Source organism: Azolla caroliniana, unplaced genomic scaffold (assembly GCF_043228905.1).
Source record: "Azolla caroliniana isolate FFs.n. ecotype wild unplaced genomic scaffold, voAzoCaro1.0.p SCAF_11, whole genome shotgun sequence".
NCBI classification, from domain to species: Eukaryota; Viridiplantae; Streptophyta; class Polypodiopsida; order Salviniales; family Salviniaceae; genus Azolla; species Azolla caroliniana.
The window spans coordinates 18,922,082-18,943,787 of record NW_028230446.1 but is presented as its reverse complement, the minus strand read 5'-3'; the positions used below and the strand labels follow the sequence as shown (position 1 = coordinate 18,943,787).

Sequence of the window (21,706 nt, the reverse complement as noted above, 5' to 3'; positions counted from 1 at the left end):
TGTGGCTGTATTCTTCAACAACTTTTCCCGATGTCTCTTGAGCTCGAGCAAGAAAAGTCATAGGCATTGTTGGTCCTCATATTCCATTACCTTGCGTAGTGGGCCAAAGCCTTGTTTAAATAGGCAATGGTATCTCCCTTTGATTTCATAAAAGACACTACAATGACAAACATAGTGTTCTTCAAATTCCACTCCTTGATGACACAATTGGCAAATTCTCTCTTCTAGAGGTAGTCATGTATATCTGCCTACCTCAATCTGTAGTTGATGTGACGAAGTTCGCAGCGGCCCTATCACACTACGCAGTGCATAGGATAGATGTATGTCCATATAAGGTGGCCTGATGACAAATCCATCCTCCGATGTATGTAAGAACTGTGTCCTATAGTGGGCCATCTTTGTACCAAGTGGTATTTTGGGGTTGATCCATGTTATCTTGTTTTCTAAGTTAATAATATCCGTTCAGATCACTCTATTCTTTTCCACTTTGGTCATATTGAGATGGGGACAGTCCAATCTATATTGGAATGGGGGTAGTGCATTTATACTCATGCCATGTGACTCGAACCATTGCTGCATTTCAACATACCAACAATGAGTGTCTCCATTTTCAACTAGTTGTCTTGATGACATAAGTGCCAACCTTGGGTACCTTCGTTTAGGGAGCTCCTAAAGACGTTGGATAAATGTCACTGATCGGAACAATGCCTCGGTTATTATAGGTGTTGCTCCCATCTCTGCCCAGATTATATCATGGGGCACCAATGCTTTGCTCCTTATCATGCGAGCAATCATTGACACTAAAGGTCTCTCTAAATCTTTCCAATGGTTTGCCTTGTTAAGACTCGGTCCCCATGTCTCTACTCCATAGAGAAGAGTTGGTGTGACAAGTGTATCAAATAACCATAGCTTAGTCCATGGCTCTTGGAGCTGCAAATGTGCACATTGTCTCTCGAGAGCACCAAGGGTTTAGGGTTTATCCGTTAACTCATAATCGATTCTATCAAAATGATTCGTCCATTGGGACTTTCTGGGAACCAGAAGAATTGAAAAAGCTTTACTGGTTACTAAGATTCTCACTACGCAATGATGTAACATCAATATCTCTAATAGGATTGACTGAGAAGGTCTCACACAAAGATACGAAAATCATAGATCCGTATGTTCGAAAAGAACCTATACGCCCATTCCATCTTATCAATTTCAATGAATTCTCGAATGGTTTCAATAAATATAAGATAGCTTTGGAAAGACAATATCTTTGAAAAATGGAGCCTATCTAGACAATACATATATTGGTTTTTTACCCCTAAATGGTGGAGATATTTCTACGATCTGATTGGATGTCCATCAAAACCCAATGATGGTTACAACAACTCTCGTAGACAATGTCTAGGTCTCTTAGATCAACAACATACATAACAAGTACAAACATAGGCCTCAATGAAATCATGAAGTCGAGGGCACCAACTTAACTATTTGTAATATGTATGGAACTTCTTAGATCACTAACAAGAAGCACATTCTAGGACAATATGATCTAAGATGGATTGGATGAGACACAAGATGATATTGGAATAATTCTTGATGAGCTTAGGGTTGGAAATAGATACTTGGTTCCTTGGGTGATTTTCAATCTCAATGTTCCTTCCCGACACTCGTATTGCAAAAAATTTATATAGAACATTTGAAAGACCCATGAAAAGTCTCAAACCCTGCACACAAAATGGTTTATCAATCTAGAACCAATTTAATCTTCATTAGAAAAATTCAACGTGTCCACACTATCCATCCATATTTGACACATGTGCACATATCGGATGCTCAAACATGGCATTCATAGTTTCCATTTTCAGAAGTGACACGCATATGGGGACAGAGTAATTTGAATATTGTGAATGCCATCAAGTGAATCTCGAACATTAAGCCCATGCCACAACTCATTGTGTATCTGCATAATCAAGAGCATGAATCCATTATATTGTAAAATAGTTTCTAATAAGACGCCACAACATGGATAAAGGTAGAAATTTTCATGAAAAGCATCGTGTGCATATGGTATAAGCATTGATGAGAGCTAGAAATCGAAAAGAAAGTAGTTCCAGAACCTCAAACAAACCAGAAAGATTGGGTTTATGTGACTAATCATATATAGTCATGAGTCATGACTTATGAAAACTCTATAGTAAGAAACCCAAAGTTAGATAGATTGGTCCCTTTTTTATGAATCAACTTCTTTGACTCAGAATGATATTGATTTATTCTAGCTTAGTTTGATTTTTAGCAATACTAATGCAAATAACTTTAGGTGAAGAATAAAAGTGTAAATAAGTAGACATAACACCTCTCAACAGTTCAACAACCTTGGGAAGGCATACATAGCCTTGAACAAACAAATACCGTAGTAGCAATTTTGTACGATGTATATGTGTATGTATAAATATATGCATAAATTTACCACAGCATCTCTCCTGAGGAAAGAGAAATAATGTAATAACATATGCATTTCTTCTTTAAGAAGTAAAATTGGCAAAGCCTCATAAGAACATGCATGTCATACCCATTAAGTTTATATGGATGTTTAACCTAGCTTCAAAATTTCACAACTTATTTTATTTAAGTTTGAACAATCAATCATCTATCATATTCCAAATTGCTATGTTTATTTTCAGACAAATCGTCAGCAACGATTTCATCCTCATACCTGACACATTGTATTCTGTGGTAAGAAGTAGAGACCATGATCTGTAAAGATCGACTATCATCTACCTTTTTCATGTACTACGCACGAATTGGGTTGGAGAGAGAATGTGTCCGATGCTCATTTAGAAGATCCACTTCAAATTGATATCTGCTCATAGTTTCAAAAATCTTCAAACCTCTTTGCAAGTTCAAACAACTCAAACATAACCCACAACTTATGACCTTTTCAAATCTTCATACAAAGAATGGACTCCATCATTCGGGAAGGGCAGTTTTTTCCAGCTACTTAGCCTCATCATTAGATAAATCTAATGGTGATAAACAAACACCACAAAAAGCATTGTGGTGACTGTTGGTGTATCGCAACGAATTTTGAGAAACAGAGGATAAGAAAATGCATGGTATAAATGTTTGTTGTATGCATAAGAATGCAATCTTCCCGCCTTGTATGTGTCTTAGGTATGTTTTGTGAGCAGAAAACATCATGGAAAGCTGAGTTTGTTGATGCATAGTGGAATGGAAAACTTTCATATGATGCTCTACGTTATTCATTTGCGACATATCATACACATCTCCATATCAATCTCCCGAAATTACACAGCTTGTGCTCCCCTTCCAATAGTTTGTGTTAACAATATCCCTTCAAGATTATGCTTGCTTTTGGGGAATAGTTGTGTTATCCGCCATCAATTGTCCACAAGCAAGGGCCAGGATCGTTCCACACTCCACACTCCCTTCTACATTCTTAACGCTTCAATTTTGGCAATTTCTTCTTGCATGCCGGCAGCTGCATAAATATCACTCATGCAAACATAGAGAGATCCATTGTTTTCATTTAATTGAACCGAGTTCTTGAAAGCCCACCTCCCAAGCTCTACATTGATCCATTTTCTACAAGCCCCCAGGAGAACCAACCACAATTCTAGACAATCGCAAGGTGGAACCTTCTCGATAATAACAATAGCTCTGTCGAAGCGCCCAGCTCGGGTAAATAGATCAACCATACAAGTGAAGTGTTCAATTGTAGGAGAGAGACAATAAGTGTTCATCATAGAATCAAGATACATTTGCCCTTCCTCAACCAGGCCAGCATGGCTACATGCTGTGAGCAAAACGAGAAAAGTGACGATGTCTGGCATAATCCCTTGGGCTAGCATTTTTCTAAATTGATCAAAAGCACTTCGCACTCGTCCGAGCTGGGCATATCCTGTAATCAATGCCGTCCAAGAGATGGCATCTGGAGCTGGAAGCCCCTCGAACACTTCTTGAGCTTTTCTCAGCATACCGCACTTTGCATACATGTCCACCAATGCATTTCCAATCACAGTACTATTTTCTAATAGTCCTTGCTTCCTAACCTCAATGTGTATTTCTTCTCCTTTTTCTAACGATCCTACATCACTACAAGCTTTCAAAACACTAGAGAATGTGACTACATCCGGCAAGAACCCCTCCTTTCGCATCTGGGCAAAGCATTTTAAGGCTTCGTCACCATGCTCATGGTGAGCATAGGCAGTCACGAGTATATTCCAAGAGACCAAGTCTTTTGCAGGAAGTTGATCAAATGCTCTGTGAGCTTTTCCGATCATTCCACATTTGGCATACATATCCACTAATGCATTCCCAAGAGTGATTTTATGTTCACCCAAATCCAAGATCCCTCTTGTGTTGGCAATATGAGCATGAATTTGTTCCCCCTTGCTTATGAACCTCATGTGCCCACAAGCTTTCAAAACACAAGCAAAAGTGATTGGATTTGGGGAAATCCCCCCTTCTTGCATTCGTGCAAACAGATCCAAAGCCATGTGTCCGTTCCCACGATATGCATATGCCGCGATAAGGGCAGTCCACGAGATAAGGTCACGTTCACTCAACCCATCAAACACTTCTTGAGCTTTATCAAGATCCCCACATTTAGCATACATATCCACCAGTGCAGTACTAACCATTGCATTCTTTCCAATTAAACCTAATTTGCTAATCTCAGCATGTATTTCAGCCCCAACCAGGGTCGAACCGATGACTCCACAAGCTTTTAGAATGCAAATATAAGTGACATCATTGGGAGGGATCCCATGCGTACGCATTTCGTGGAAGCATTCTAATGCTTCATGCGCAAGGCCAAGGCGAACATATCCGGTGATAAGGGCATTAAAAGAGACAACATTTCTTACCCTAAGCTCATCAAACACTTCTCTTGATTTTGATAACTGGCCGAATCTTGCATACATAGTGATCAGAGCAGTACCAAGGTATACATTTCTATTGAGCAAACCTTCTTGAAGGACCTCAGCATGTATTTGTTTGCCTCTATAGAGGTTCTTATGCTTGATACATGCCTTGATTGAGTCGACAAGACCAAGATGTTCTTGAAACTCTTGTTGTTTGAGAAGAAACCCATTTCTTGGCTCATCTCCGGCCTTATGTTTAAAAGCATGTTTGCCAAAATCATCTTGGATCCATGTTGGACTATAAGACCCATTCAAAGATAATGTTTCTACCATCACGCTCTTTACATGCTTAGATCTTCAGAGATATGCCGCAACTTAAAATTGGGGATTAAGGATTTGCTAATCATTAAAATCATTTTTGCTGGTGCGAATAGTCCCAGAACTGGGGGGCTGCATTCAGTACAACATCATGACGGCTATCCCCTGTTCTGCTACATAGACGAAAAATGACACACACACACTCTCTCTCTCTCTCTCGTTGTCGCTAGCTATCTCTTTTCTCCATCGAGAAGACTCGATGCCACATAGTTTTCGTTATTTCCAGAAATGCCCCTACGTTTTGGTCATTTTCCGGAGTCTCCCCTGTTCTGTTACATAGAAGAAAGACCTCCCTCTAGGCTCTATCTATCTATATACATATATGTATCTCTTTCTTTATGGAAAAGACTCAATGCCACATAGTTTTGGTTATTTCCAAAAATACCCTTAAATTTTGCTCATTTCTTGGCATGCCCTTCGTTTTCGTTGACCCCTCTCGAAAACTCAATAGGGAAAGTAGTTAGGGAGACGTCATCCTTTTCCCCTGGTCGCATCAAAATCAAGTGAGAGCATTGTTTGGTTTTTTTTAAGACTAATTAATACCAAATTAGCATACATTAAAACCCCTTATGCAACAGTTGGTTCCTTCAAATCCTTTAGGAAGATAATTTGTTAATGAATGGACAATTTTGCAAGAAGTAAGAAGTTTGGTGTTAATCGGGGTTTTGAAAATGGAATGGCAATTTACTTTGTTTTCAAAAATTGGATGGCTTTTTTTTTATCGTTTACCATGACCATGATTAGTACATTTGTACTTTTCCCTATCATCTACTAATAAGAAGAGCTAATTGTGTATGAGCATCAAGAATTATCAATAGCCATATATCGAATAATTATGCAATCATGAGTGAGAGCTTAACTATGTGATATTAATCTTTGAGGTGTTTCAACAATTGAAAGTTTGAGAACACCATTGATCCCTTGTGTTCTTCCAACATTTGAATGTGTCGTGCAATGTTTGTATTACCATTGTTGAGTCTTTGTGTAATCGATCATAGAAAAATTTCATGCAATGCGTTTGTAACTTCCTTTACATGTGTCCCTTTAAGGACCATTATGATTTTTATGCAACAATTACTCTTTCATGTCCTCAACAATAAGTTGCTTTATGGTTGGATAAGATAATCATTCGTGTGTGACATTTGTAAACTAAGGTGTACGATATGCATCGTAGACTCTCTTTGCACTATGCTCTTATTTATAACCACATATAATATATGCAAGAATTACTCTTTCATGTCCTCAAGAATAAGTTGCTTTACGGTTGGATAAGTTTAATCATTCATGTGTGACATGTGTAAGCTAAGGTGTTCAAATTTGTTGACATCACTAGAAACTCTAGAGGTGTAGATTGACAAGGACATCAAAGGTGGGCAAATGAGGTGTAGACTAACTAAGAATATCTTAAATGGACAAATGATATGTCAGAATCAACACTCTTAGACTATTAGGAACATAATGATGCTAACAATTAGCTCACCATTAACATGTTTGACTACGGGCCTATTGGGGTTGATCTCCAGAAAGTGTAAATAGGAAGACATATTGGATTCATTGCATTGATGGCTTTATAATTGATATGGAAGATGTCAAAGCAAAAAGAAAAGGATGGCATGCCATTGAGAGTAATAAACATAACAATGTTCCCTTCCCAAAGCATGCTCATGAGGGAAAACTAGCAAGTCCTTGTCCAAGTCAAGAAACACCATGAATAAAGTCAAAAATCTTAAGAATGCTAATGATAAATAGAAAAGAATAGGAATTTGAAAGCATCACATAGACAAAAGGCAAACAATGCTCAACAAGAAGTATTATATCTCAAAGCTTATATCATTCAGAAAATGAAAAGACAGGCAACAACTAGAACGGAGATAAAAACATAAAAAGAATTCACAAAGAGACCAAGGAGACTTGGGTGGAAGAGGTCACACCCTCAATAAATACAAAGTTAACGACTAAGCTTTAACATAATATCATATGTTTTTAATTTTAAATGGGATTTGGATCCCATCTAGAGTCATTTAAGTTTGGGTAGCTTTGATTCAATATCATCTGCTTTTATTTTAAATAGAATTCATTTAAGTTTGGGAAGCTTAGTCACAATATCATATGTTTTTATTTAAATGGGATTTGGATCCCATCTAGGGTCATTAATTTTGGGTCGAGTGAGGTAGTATTCGTTCAAGGAAATAAAGGCGTGTTAGTTAGTATGGCGGTTTGCTAATCTTGGCCTTAACATGTACAATTCATTTGTAAACTCACCTTAGAGAATTGAAAACATTTGAATTTCCACTTTCACATGTTCATGCTTAACAAAAACAAGGTAGAGTTGAAATCACATACATATGTCCTCACGGTTCTCCATCCTTGATTAACTATGCGCATTTACCTCAACCAAACCATATACCCAAGCAAACAGATAAACAAATCAATCACAACTTTACAAACCAAGTCATCAAATACTCTAGTTATCAAAATATTACAATGTCATTAGCCAAATTGGTTATGATATATAATATATGATATATCTTATGAAAATTCCAAGTCTATATAAGTGTCCAAATTTTAATGAGCAAGTCCTTGTTTTTTTGTAGCTAACTAATATTGTCGAGAAGAATCGATTATATATTCATATTGAGAGTGAGCAAATGTGGTGCATTAAGGTTGTACATACAACAATACAAAATGTTCGAAAAAAGAACAAAAGAATAAAAGAACATGGTATAGGAATGAGAGCTTATACAGATTATGTATAGGTGGTCGGTCGGGATGAGACGAATACCGACACGTTCCGGTGCTCTCGATTAATAATAGGTATATTGGTGTGTGGAAGTTAATGTGATGAATATGATCCCTTGAAAATGGTTTCTTATTGAGGCAAGAGAAAGACACAAGGATAATTATTTTGAGTGATTACCTTGCTTGAAGAATTGTATGTATGTCTATGTCATGTGTAATTACTTTCGAAATGACCCCAATTCGGCAAGGCAGTGCATTCGCTACGCAGCGAGAGATCAGTTCGAACCGGCATTATATCGAGTGAATCGACAAAGTCATTCAGCACATTTTCATTAGCATTGTCTTCCAATATTTCTCCATCTCCTCCTCCTTCTTCTTCTTCTTCTTCTTCTTCTTCTTCTCCTAATTCTTCTTCTTGTTCTAAATCTTCCTCCTCTTCCCCCTCTAGTTCTTCTAGTTCCTCCTCTTCTAAAACATCTTTTTCTTGCCCATGCACAAATTTATAATCCAATGCCGATGCCGACTGGCCTGAGCCCGAGCTCGAGCGCACGATCTTTCTTCGGGTGCGTGTGCGAATGGGTCCACCAACCACGGCCCCCCCATGACAGATCGATTCCGGACGTGTTCGGGACCTTGGGCCAGGCCCACTTTTCTTCACGACTCGGCACAAAACAAGCGAATCCCGACCATATTGTTCTTTCACGACATAATTACTAATGCTCGAACAAAAGCCAGAAGCAGCACCTAGTTCCGTGTCACTAGGCAACAAATTGTTAGGCACCGAAGTATTCCGAGAATGATCAAGAAGATGGTATTCATGCATAACCCAATCCGTTCTCTCGCCATTCGGTGCCCGCCCTCTATAGAAGACCAGTGTTTTCTTAAGCCCGATGAGTTTCGTACTACTACTACTACTACTACTAGTCATCAAATCGCCGGAGCTCTCGATACCCTTGATAGGGTCCATGGACAATCTTTCATCATTATAATCAAGCTCCTTACATCTAGAATCCATGGAATGATCATGAGCCCCATCCTTACATGTCAAAGATGATACTTCACCAATTTTTACTTTATGCACCGCCTTGGGTCGGGCTACCGGATTAGGTGAAGTGCTCGCGAAGATCCGGCGGTCACGGCCCGTTGCCTTCCAGTAACCGGATCGAGTGGCACGGTTGGTGCGAGACCCCCTCGGATATTTCTTGTCCGGGGGGTTGAAGAAGTACCATTCCATGTCTTTGGTGGGGAGGCACGAGAGACGAGGGAGGTCCCATGGATCGTGTTTGTAGAGGTCGATCTCCGCGATCACATTCGATTCGATGTGTTTCCCTGACACTTGGCGGTGTAGGTAGAAGGACACCAATTCTTCGTCGGTCGGGTGGAAGCGGAACCCGGGCGGTAGGAACCCTGACACGCCCCCGGAATACGGTAGCGACATGTGCAATTAGGGTTTCCTTTATTTCTCCCTTCTTATTTCCAGTTTTGTTTTGCCTCAAGATTAGGGTTCCCAATTAGGCTGATGAGAGAAGAACTTGGAGGAAAGCTAAAGATGAAGAAGGAGAGAAAGATGGCTTCATATGTAAGCCATATGTCTTTCTCTCATAACAAAATCTTCATAAATCAATCAATCTATATATATATATATATATATATGGAAGGAACTTGCAATTTACATGTTTACACTTATTGGGAGGGGGAGTGGGGAGTAAAAGGAAAAGGAAAAGGTAATGCTTGCTTCTTTTCAAATTTTACATATTTATGCTTGGTAGGCACGATCAGACTTCCGAGTCCCAACCATATTCAAGTTCCTCATTTGAGTAAGTGAGTAGGCTTGGGCTCTCTCATCAACTAAAAATTTAATGATTAGGCAAATATACTCTTTCGCTAATCATTATATTACATTTCTAATTCTATAATTAATTTTAATGGCTTGTTATCTTAGACACCAATTATATAGGTAAGTGTAATGGGTTTAGGGTAGGACAAATTGGTTATCCTAGGAACCTAAACAAACCCATAAGGACCTATGACACGTGGTGGTCCGAGAACCTTAGGTGTTGAGTTATATAAAGGGGACCAGCGAACCACTTTAGTATGGTAACTTAAGACGTTGTCAAGACTCTATTGGTGATTCTAAGCTCTTCTCTTTGGATTCAAACAACAAAGGTATAGCATGAGGTAATATTTGTTGGTACGGGCCTTTCCTCGGGGGTGGTCGGTATGGTTAAGCGCCCTTAACCTATTCTTCTCCTTACTCTCTTATCCTTTTGCTCATCATTAGTTCAATCTAGAACATGGTTATTCCCCTCATTTCTGAAAATCAAGCGGTATAATTTGAGGTTATTCATGACTAGGATTTTAGTATGGAATGTATATATAGTAATGGTTGCGTTCTTGTTTTTCTTCCATGTGATATTGGGCCATGAACATAAATAAAATAAAATAAAGGTGATAAGGTTTCATTGTTTCCATTCTATTTGCACTTTTCTTAAATCTTTCCTTCGAATTATTTTTTGTTTTTTCAAATTGATGTTTGTTTTAACGACTTATCTTCTCACAACAGTTAACAATTATGATTACCTCAAGACATTTTGAGATGACTTGACATTGACTCTATTCCTTGACAAGATAGATGTTCAAAACATCTCGACGTGTTTAATCTCACCTCTATCTCATGTTCTTACCAACACACATCAACATGTCATTCTGACAAGCTCCTCTGAAGTTGGAGCTCTAAGCTTCTTAGCTCACCTTATTAGTGGATCATATCAATATTAAATACCTCAAATTTGACGGAGGTCAATACTAGAGAGATTGTCTAGTACTCTCATTTGTCCTTATCTACGCATCAAGGGCAAGCTTCACTTAGCTCATTTCCACATATAATTAGAGCATATATTGAACCTAGATATTATGTAAACCCCTTTTGTTTATATCGCATGATCTCCTAAAACTCCTCTATCGTCCTTAGGTTCAACTTTTCCACACATTGACTCCTTTATGCCTAGTGTCTTCTTCAACTTGCCACACTAGATATTAAATAGGCAAGCACAATCAATAGCTTGATGCCCATACCTTACAACCTAACGTTGTCAAACTTACATTGACACTTATTTGAATACTTGAAGATATTATATCCTAATCATTCACCAACTCATTAACTTGTATTGGGACAAGACAAAGGAGTGATTATAGTATGGAAGCAACATAAATGTCAAAGCTTGCACTAAAGGTCAATCAATATATAGGGAACCAAGAAGCTTGATGTGAATGGGTGAAGGCTCACATGTTGCCTAACAAGCCATGTCAAGGTCCCACCTTGAAATTCCACGAATGTGTTTTAGAGCCCACATTTTAAAGCTTAACAAATTTTCTTGTGAATCAACATATTAAAAACCTTTCGCATGCAACATCATGTATATAAGTGACGTTCCACATCAAGCTCAACAAATGATTGAAGACCCCGTTTCAAGCTTAACATGTTATATAACAAGCTCACGTGTTGCCTAATGAGCCATTTCAAGCTTATATAGTTAGATTACTCTAGTAATGTGACATGGTCAAGCAAGACCTTATCATCCACCTTGATGTGGCATTGATAGGGAGGTTTGTCTTCATTGTCCATTGCATTGTTTGAAGATCCATCCCATAGCCTACCTTCTTGTTTAATACCTAATATAGTTCCTGGGTAGATCATGAAGGTAACACTAGTTGAATGTGTAGGATGTATCTCAATGCTAACACAACCAGTATTGTTTTTTTGACCCCATCGCAATGTTAGATGTGCATTTGTTTGTTTGACGTTTAGCATTACTAAATGCTAATAGTTGTTGATAGTCCAATCTAAAACGCTAAAGTTCATCGTAAGGATAGATACGCCATGCCTATGGATGATTGTGTCAAAGTGTCCATATCAATCAAAAACTTGTGGTTATGTTGGGGATGATGTGCGTGTTTCCCAATGTGGCCTTCATACCAGAAACAACATTTACACAAATATGGACATGTGTATAGGTCTCCTTATCCTTGTACAAAAATACTATCATGAATTATGGTCTTAAAAACCAAAAAATTTGCATTAGGACTTGATCAATGGCCCATGAACATTATTCTTGTCGGTGTGCATCCCCCAACAAAAGCATGTGAATTTTAGATTCAAAGGGCCTACATAAAGAATGTCATTAGAGTCATAGACCCAAATGTTGCATTTAGTCAATCGTTTATAGGTTATATGTTTTATAATATATTGTATTATATTATGACATCGAAATTCTTTCACAATGCTTTGGGAATACCAACCATCCAACCTTTCCAACTACTACAAAAATTCCATATCAAGTTAAAGTGAGTCAAAACTACTTTGGAGAAACTCAACTCTATCATGACCTTTACATGTATGTCTCGTGTGAAAATACATTTGTAAGGCTAGCTTGCATAACAAGCAATGATGACCAAAAAATATTATCCACCCAAAATCAAGGAGGATTTATGTTAAGTTCTTTTGCCAACTTAGATATATTAGTTTGTCGGAATTGGAATTAGAGTTTTTATCACCCATAAAGAGGCCAAATTTGACCTATGGGACCAGAGTATACATGTGTTCTTGATATGTGTCTCCTTCCTAAGAAGGGGTATTCATACATTGAAGCACAAAGTCTCTATGTGTGAACGAAGCATACACATAAGAGCACAACCTTCTAGGTGGCGTCTTAAGTATGGCACTTAAGTTATCACTCCCTCTTAATATGTTAGCATATCTTGAACGAATTGCACTATATGTCGAGCATGAAAAGAGCAAGTGACATTCATCCTCTACCATGCCTTCATTGAAAACCAACCACATTGAGATGAACTTTATGGTGTGGATACACACGCATACATCTTGATCCCAAAATTATCATGCATAAATTATAGCAGGTACAACAAATGGATCAAATTATTGTTTTCAATGATAGACAATGTCTTCTAAGGATAACTAATCCTAATGTTGTGGATAAATAATGTAACAATGTTGTAAATGATTCAACGACTTGGTTGCATTTTCAACATTAACATAATAAGAAAGGAAGCGTATGCCGTAAGTGATATAATTAGGTGATAGGGTGCTTTTCTTAAAGAATCATTGATAATTTTATAAAACTACAATAATTAATGTTGCCTTGTGTATAAAGTCATGTTCACCCAACATACTAAAATATAACGGTTCATACAAAACTTTTTTAGTAGACATTATTGAAATTTCTTTGTTATCTACGCACCTTAATTCTATTATTGTTTTCTATGTCTTCGCCCCCAAGTTATGTTACCCATCTATCATTGCCCTTGTTGAGCCCACTTTTACCCTCTTTTCATCTTTTTCTTTCATTGCTTACACGCATGCATGATTCCGACATGTCGCACAATACCTTCATTCACACTTCAAATATGTTGTCACTGGTAATATCACTCTCTGCAAACACAACTTTGTGTCTCTAGATTGGTCTTCACACGACCCCTTCAATTATTCACTTGTTGCAATTATGCATTACCCGCATGCCTTGTTTGAAGGGTGAAGTCTGCAATATTGGCAACCTAGGGGGAGAGACCTTGCCCGTAAGTTATGTACACTCCCATCCATCCACATCTAGGGGATGAACCTAGCTTTGTTGGAATGGTACACTCCAATTAGACCCACAAAGCTTTGACACTTTCCATTGCATGCCCACTTCCATTCTTCGCAATGACAATTTACATACTCTATCAACGATGCACCATAACCAATTGTTCCATCAAGTTGATATAACCTCAATCAATGCTAGAGATAAACGTTGTTCTATGATAATTTGATTTTGCACAATTTGCAAATCATTATTTTGAGATCTACAACTTTACATACTTATACAAGAAAAGAACTCCAATTTTGTTTACATTTTTTTGAGACTTTATCCACTTTAACATTTGTTGAGATTATGCAGAACGGGTTAACCTTTTGGTGAGAATGCTTTTTCAAACATAGATCACAATCTTAATGCTTCATGTATTTCATGTTGAGCATCACTTATATAAGTGTTACAAGAAGTTGGATCTTTGTTGATAGTTTGGTATGAGTTTGAACAAGTTGGATTAATATATAATTCCTTGTTAACTATCTTGAGTCCTATTATATCACAATGTTCACTCCTAGTTGTTATGTACTACGTCAATGTCTCTTGACCTTTCTTCTTCTTGATGCATTTAACGTTTGAGATGCATATATACACAAATCCTTTTGATTACTACAGTTGGTTTCCTTTCAATTTCATGGTACAAAATGTAAAACCAACACAATCCTAGAAAAATGTACACGCTTGGTCAATTCACGCATATACATTATTAATGAGTTAGGATGGCTACATGAATGATGAACAAGATTGTTTTTTTCCATAACTATGATTTTGGCTACAAAATACAAGGATTCACTTTGTTCATTACAACTCATCATCACTTTTGAAATGTATGAGCTAAATATGTTGTCCAATCTCTTTATGCTTCTATTTATTGGTACTTGACTCCCATCTAATTTTTACGAATCATGACACTTTGTCACTTACCTCATATACGGCCTTCGATATATCCCAACAAAGAACGTGAAACGTTATTGAATTAGAGATTTTTCTTTTTCTTTTTACATTTGCTTAGATCCTCAATCAAGATCTACTATTCATTTGAAAATTAGTTTTCTTTGTTTTCTTTGTGTTTCCCTTTCTTTATTTTCATAACCTATCCATTTAGATTTAAAATAGTTACACTCAGGCGATATTAGGAGTAGTACAATTAAGTAAAGAGTATTGTAATATAGGTGTTATTCTAAAAGCAACGTTTAGACAATAAGTATACCCATTTTGTGTGTGTTATTGTGAGTCAAAGCTATTGTGTGTCAAAGCTAGAAAAACACATTTGTTAAGTTTACATGGGATTTAAGGAATATGAATGTTGATCCATACATCAATGTGAGTGAAGAATTAGTCTTATGGGCAACCGGTCTCTCTAGATTGGAATTAGTTTCCCTAGGACGTTAAAGGGATACCTATTGATCTATCTTCCTCCTTTTTTAAGTTCCAAATTACAAGGTTAACATTAATGTGAAGTACAAAAGCTAGCATTATCAAAGCAACCAAAATTATAAAAACATGTCAAATAAAACTATAAAAGAAAAACCTTAGTCATACAATTCCATATAGGTCCGTTTATTAGTAGACACAAGTGGCAAAAGGTAAGGAGCAACTTTGCACTGTTAGTGAAAATCTCAACAGAATTCAAAGCAAAAACTAATGCACCAGGTCAAGCTACACACAGTGAGATATCGAGGATAACTATTAGTACAACATATGAAACACAAAAACGTGATGGTAAACATCACATGTTATGCATAATGGTAAAGGTCACCTTGCAACATGTAAAATAAATTATGCACACACCTTTTTATCATAATCCTCATCCTTTCACTTGTCCTTTGTTCTCCACCACTCTCGCTCTCTCAACTCTTCATTTGGTCTCCCATTGTTGTGTGCTCTTTCCTTCCCTCACTTGGTCTACGGTGATTGCGCTCTCTCACTCGATCTTCAACATTCAATATCTCTTTGGTGAAAATTAAACAATGATGTTTTACACAATTATACAAATTTACAATGTATATACGTCAAGTTGTTATTGTTCATCATTATTTGTTGATGAACTATCATTATCCTCCTTCCCCTTTGTTGTTCTATCTTGATTTGCATTTGGTCTGTCAATGTAGAGAGTCGAGACCTTGGTGGATCCGTTCTTCTTAGTCAACATCTTCAATGTTGTCACTATCATAAATTTCCTACATCTTTAGAAACACGAAATGTGAGAAATGCACAATAAGAAAAGACTCCCTAAACAATTTTGCTCAAAAAGGAACTAAGCAAGACACTATGAATGACATGATATTTTTTCCAAGGCCTAATTAGTGTCCCAATTTTACACAATGAACATCCTTTCAACATTATTAACAATAATAGCCTCACCTTGTTGGATTCTCACTTCCAATGCCTCTTCTCAAATTTACACTATTTTCAAGGAGCACTCCTTATTTAATTGTCATGCCTCTTCTCAAGTTTCTTCATCTTTGCCTCTTGATGAATAGCAAGTGAAATATCTCCATAGATTTGATTAATTGGTAACTATTATACGAAAAAAGAAGTGTATAGTTGAACCACTCCACCTTATTAGAATTTCGTCTATAAAGTATGCCTCTGTCTAGATGGCATGAAAGTCCAATCATTTGAGCTCCGCATGATGTGTATTACCTTTTATGTTATCCAAAGAACTTATGAGATTATGCACAATCTAAAAGGGGCTCATTACTGAAAGGTACATCTTGTATGTATAGCCTTAGGGCGTCTCTTAATACTAATGTAGTATCTTTTTTTTGGATAAAGACGAAGAAGAAATGTGTAGGAAAATGGTTAATACAGTACACAACAGAGAAGAGATTATCATAGACCCTTAAAACTAGGCTCCCTAAAATTCAATAAGTTGTTAGCCTTAGTTCGTTAAGTTTTAACCCATTTGCAACATTAAATGCAATTTTTTGTTGTTGACCAAACTCGAGTATTTTGGCATACTGGCAAGGTTTTATGTCACAACTTATCACATGGTTGACTAGGATAAAATTTTATCTTTTCAATGGGTTTTATTTGGGATGCTAGAGCTTTACTTTCCGTGATGTGACATATTGTTTCGCTAGCTTGGATATTGGGTCTATGGTACAATTGGAGTATGAGAAATGATTCTTGTTTGATTGACTCAAAGGAGTATCACAATTTGTTCAAAGACACCTTACTAATTGCCTTTATCTCATCTAGTGCTACAATATCATAGAATGGTTTATCTTGCTATATAAGATTCTCACTATTAAAGGGATAACACATATCTTTTTTGTATAACACATACATTTACATATTACTCTTATGAAAAAGATGCAAATGTTATTGTATGTATGTATCACAATCTGTTCAAGGACACCTTATTAATTGCGCTTATCTCATCTAGTGCCACAATATCATAGAATGGTTTACCTTTTTTTTCCAAAAAAGATACTACATTAGTATTAGAAAACGCCTTAAGGCTAAACATACAAGATATACCACCGATCCCCTATGTTTTTCTCAATTCTAACCATCAGCTTAAATAAATACTGCGGTGTTGAGTAAAACCACTCCACCTTATGAAAATGCCATCTATAAAATATACCTATGTCCCAAATGGCATGAAACTCCAAACGCTTACGCTCCGCTTGATGCGTATTACCTTTTAGACTATCCAACAACCCTATGAGATTATGCACAATCTTATCCAAATTCCCAAATTTATTTGGGTAGGTCTTTTAGTCACATTTTGAAATACCTTCAAACATCAAGCCTTCCAAATATACCAAATTGTATTACTACTTACCAATTGCCATATTTGAGGTTTAAGAGGGATTAAGAGGGATCAAATTATTTTCCATCAAACCATGTCTCATCACAATATCATCAACAACCTCCTCCTGTACATATACCATAGGTTTATCATGTATCACCGCCCATAATATTGCACCCCGGGTATACACTGTTGTAGGGTATACTGGAATTAATAATTTTATGATTCGTTTCCATAGAATGGTTTACCTTGCTATAAGATTCTCACTATTAAAGGGATAACAAGTATCTTTTTCATATCACACATACATCTACATATTACCCTTATGAAAAAGCGGCTAATGTTATTGTATGTATGTATATGTATACATACATACATACATCTATCATTATTGGTGATACCATAACAAAAATTTAAAAATGTTAAATAGAGACAAAATTTGAGAAGATAAATTTGGTCATATCGACTCATTCCAAAGCTCCATTAGACACCTCGTTCGATGGTACTCTTGTAATTCAAGAGTCTTCATACAAGCCTAATGCTTCCAAATGATGGCTCTTATTTGTGTTGTGGAGAGAGTGTCTACTTCTCCCAAGTACTCCCATGCATACTGTGTAGAATTAATTGACTTGTGGATCGTGGAGCTAGTGGTATGTGGATTAGGTAAGTTAAGGTCTTTGCATTCTTCCAGGTGGTGTGGGCTAACTTACATCTACAAAATTTCATGAGATAGAAATCCAAAATGTTTTCGTCCTTGAATTTCATGACAACATGCAATGGTGTAAACCGCTCTTAGAAAACCCAATGGTATCTACCTTGGATATAATAATATACAACATGTCTAGAAATGTAATGTTCTTTAATTCTATGCCACTCTCACATTCTATCATAGAATTGCAATCATATCAATGAAAAAACCATAAGATCTTATTATGGTTGGGCTTCCACAATCATTGTATGGAAATCATTGCTCTACGTACTGCATCTAACTACCATTGGTGATACCCTTAATTCTACTATGATGCTCTCACTTGTGTTATTGTCTTTGCTCATAGTTTATGTCAACATGGTCAACCGTTTTTTCATGTGCTCCCATCTATTGCAATGCTATTTTGTGTGGATTGTTTTCTGAGTTAAGATCAATTGTCTACAAGTGCGCACAAAATCACTCAACAAATAGAAAGGCGGTTCATTTTTGGATCTTGAAATTGTACAAGTGTGCATCGTGACTTCAATGTCCTAAGGGTTTCATATGTTCTTGTCAACCAAGCTTCTAATGTCTCTCGCCAAGAGAAGTGTCCTTTTGAGAGTGACCCCTGAAGTAGACATATTATCAATCCATGGCTGCAACTCCAAAAGTAAATTACTTCTCAAACTTGATCACCCAAGTCACAAGGTGCTAAATGCAATCAAGTTAGTTTTCCCAAGATTCATTATGAGATCTATATCTTTGCAAAAGGCACATAATGTATGTAGATGCTTTCTAAAATAAATTGTTTAGACTTGAGCAATGTGAATATCATCACTCCCACTAAACTAGCCCCAACCCCCCCTTTTTTGATATATTCAGAAAGCTTGTCTATGTAAACACCATATATGTTGACCAATAGTCAACACCCTAGCTTCACTCTAATGTTTCTCCATATAATATTTCATGTTTTTCTTAGTTCTTGTATTTTCCCGTGATAGTATTATATAAAGTATATATTGTTCTTGTATTTTCCGTGATAGTATTATATAAAGCATATATTGTTCTTGTATTTTCCCGTGAATCGCTTCATTTGTCTATTCCCTAGCACCATGTCAAATGCTTTACAAAAGTCTAGGAAGCAAAACTATATATATGGTTTTCTTTTTTGCCCAAATGTTCTCTATAATTTTACTTAATATGAAGATAATCATAAACGTTGATGTGACCTTTTCTAGATCTTATTTGTCCTATGGATACCATCCATTAGACCATTTAGTCAAGTCATGCTCCAATATAGATCCCTATATTTTGGCCAAAGTGTGCCCAACCATGATAGTTCTATAGCTACTAAGTAGTAAGGATCATTATGTCTCCATTTTTGTGTATCAACATGATGGTATGATCAACCCAACTTGTGTGGAAACTCTCAAACACCACTCTATTAAATATTTAAGCTAGCAAGGTGCCAAATGACTAGAACCATGGTTGAAATATATGTATGGCGACCAAGGCATTGTGATCCTAGCTTGTGCTAGTGATTTATTTCAAATGACATATTTTACCTTATTTTCTATGGAGAGTTTGTAGTAGAATGGTTGACTTCTAGTCAATTAGGCAAATGCTCTTGATTGGGAATGTCATATAATGTATGGTTGGATTCATACCAATTCTTGAGGCCAAATTATGGTGTTAGTGATTGATCTATTTGAAACTATCTCCATGCTCTCTTGCTATAGTTTCCTAGAAACACTTCATACTTTTGTCCTCAATTTTTGCTAGATGTTCAAAATTTCCCATACATATTAGTCGTTCATAGAGTGTCGAAGAGAGTTTGTATGTGTACATTCCTTGCATTGTAGGCCTTTTAAGACTTTTCTCAGCTTGTGATGATCTCACTCGATAATTATTTGCAATTGGGTACATACATTTTATCTAAATTTAAAGTAGTGCATCAAAAGAAGTTTCCCACACATGTCTTCACACCTTCCACACATTGCAAGACATGCCAAATGCCATTTATGGTGCTTACAAAGTTTTTTTCTTATCCTTTTCGTATTAGTTCTCAGTGAAAGATAATTGAAAATCTATTCTGGTTTGTCATTGGAAGCTACTATTCCACCTAACTCCTTTATTACAAGTTACCAAATCCTTAAATCTAACTTGGCTTTATGAGTCCAAAAAGTAATTGTATGTCTTTTGAAAGCCACATTTGCTTGATATTCTTTACATGGAAATATTTCGTTGTCATGTGCCACAAATTCTCTTGTATTTCCCAATACATAAAACCATTTCATGTTTCTATAATGGGGGATAACCATGTGCAATATTGTACATAAGCAGCTCATAATTCATGTTCACTCTTGATTTTTTCACTCCAAGATTTGGAAGTGCCTTTGTTGTATTGCTTGCAATTGTCAAGCATTTATAATTTGGGTGTTTCGTGACATTGTAATAGTGTCATGTTGGGCACACTAGAGTCTCCACACCTACAAAATAGCAAGAAGCGCAAACAAGAATTCATAAGAGAGGGTATGAGACTATAGGGGGTGACTAAGGCTAGCAATATGTAAATAACTATATAGCTTATGAAGCCCCTAGATTGGAATATATGAGTATGTTTATAGATGTACATGGTATACAGGTTTTTTAAAGATTATTAACGTCAAAACAATGTAGCATAAATCTATGTGAATATGATACTAATTGGCATAATAATATGATCATTCTATAAACATGGAATGAGCACTCATTCATGTGGAGTTTTAATAGAAGAGACATCATATTACCATAGAACAATGGAAATCCCCTTGCACCATGAGGGCCAAATTTTTAGGTGTATATAAGACCATGCAAATAGAATATTTATAACAAATGCAAGCGTATAGGACACACACACACACACACACTATATATATATATATATAACATGGTCGTGATTGATACTCCTAAAAGTGTGTCGAACAAATTGCCTACAGAACGAACAATAGTTTGATTGAAGTGTACAACCTATTTATATCGTGTTTTAGTTATACAAAAGTCTTGAGAAATGTTAGGATTCTTTTTTGTTTACTATATTTGGTTATAGAAGCTCGAATTCTCGCCAAACATTTTCTCAATATGTTCTTATGTACACAATAAATAGCAAGATCTCTCCCCCCCCCTCTCTCTCATATTGAGATTTGCTACTCACTTTCACATGTATTACCTAAATATGTTATAATTTTTGGTCTCATGGTTCATATTTGACATTCAATAACAAAATCTCTCTCTATCTCTGAGAAGTATCTAGATTCTACACCATCACTTATTTATATGTATACTAGAGACAATAATGGGGACTCTCCGAGTTTGCCAATCACATGCACACACACACACACCCTCTCTCTATGGCAAAAGCTTCTTAGTAAAAGTTGTCTCGAGCATCGAGTGTCACTTATCAACACCAGAAGCACGCGGCATACGATTGCTTTCCTGATGGTCTTCATAGGTCATAGTAAAATCAACATTCGAGGACGATAATGAAATAATAAATCTGGCTAACACATATAAACCTTATATGTGACATGATTTTAAAAACTATATCCATATGGGTGTGTGTAATGTTTATGAGACTAGAGGA

At 36.5% G+C, this 21,706-nt stretch overlaps 2 protein-coding genes across 2 annotated transcripts; both read right to left on the bottom strand.

Moving 5' to 3' along the window:
* Positions 1-2,587: 2,587 nt before the first annotated feature.
* On the bottom strand, positions 2,588-5,411 carry LOC147858307 (pentatricopeptide repeat-containing protein At2g03380, mitochondrial-like). Its single transcript, XM_087327544.1, has one exon. The coding sequence runs from the start codon at positions 5,205-5,207 to the stop codon at positions 3,441-3,443; it is 1,767 nt and encodes a 588-aa protein (XP_087183670.1). The 5' UTR covers positions 5,208-5,411; the 3' UTR covers positions 2,588-3,440.
* A 2,378-nt stretch (positions 5,412-7,789) lies between these two features.
* Positions 7,790-9,663, bottom strand: LOC147858306 (NAC domain containing protein 50-like). Its single transcript, XM_087328023.1, has one exon. It carries the CDS (start codon positions 9,427-9,429, stop codon positions 8,200-8,202), a length of 1,230 nt encoding a protein of 409 aa, XP_087184149.1. The 5' UTR covers positions 9,430-9,663; the 3' UTR covers positions 7,790-8,199.
* Between the last annotated feature and the right edge of the window lie 12,043 nt (positions 9,664-21,706).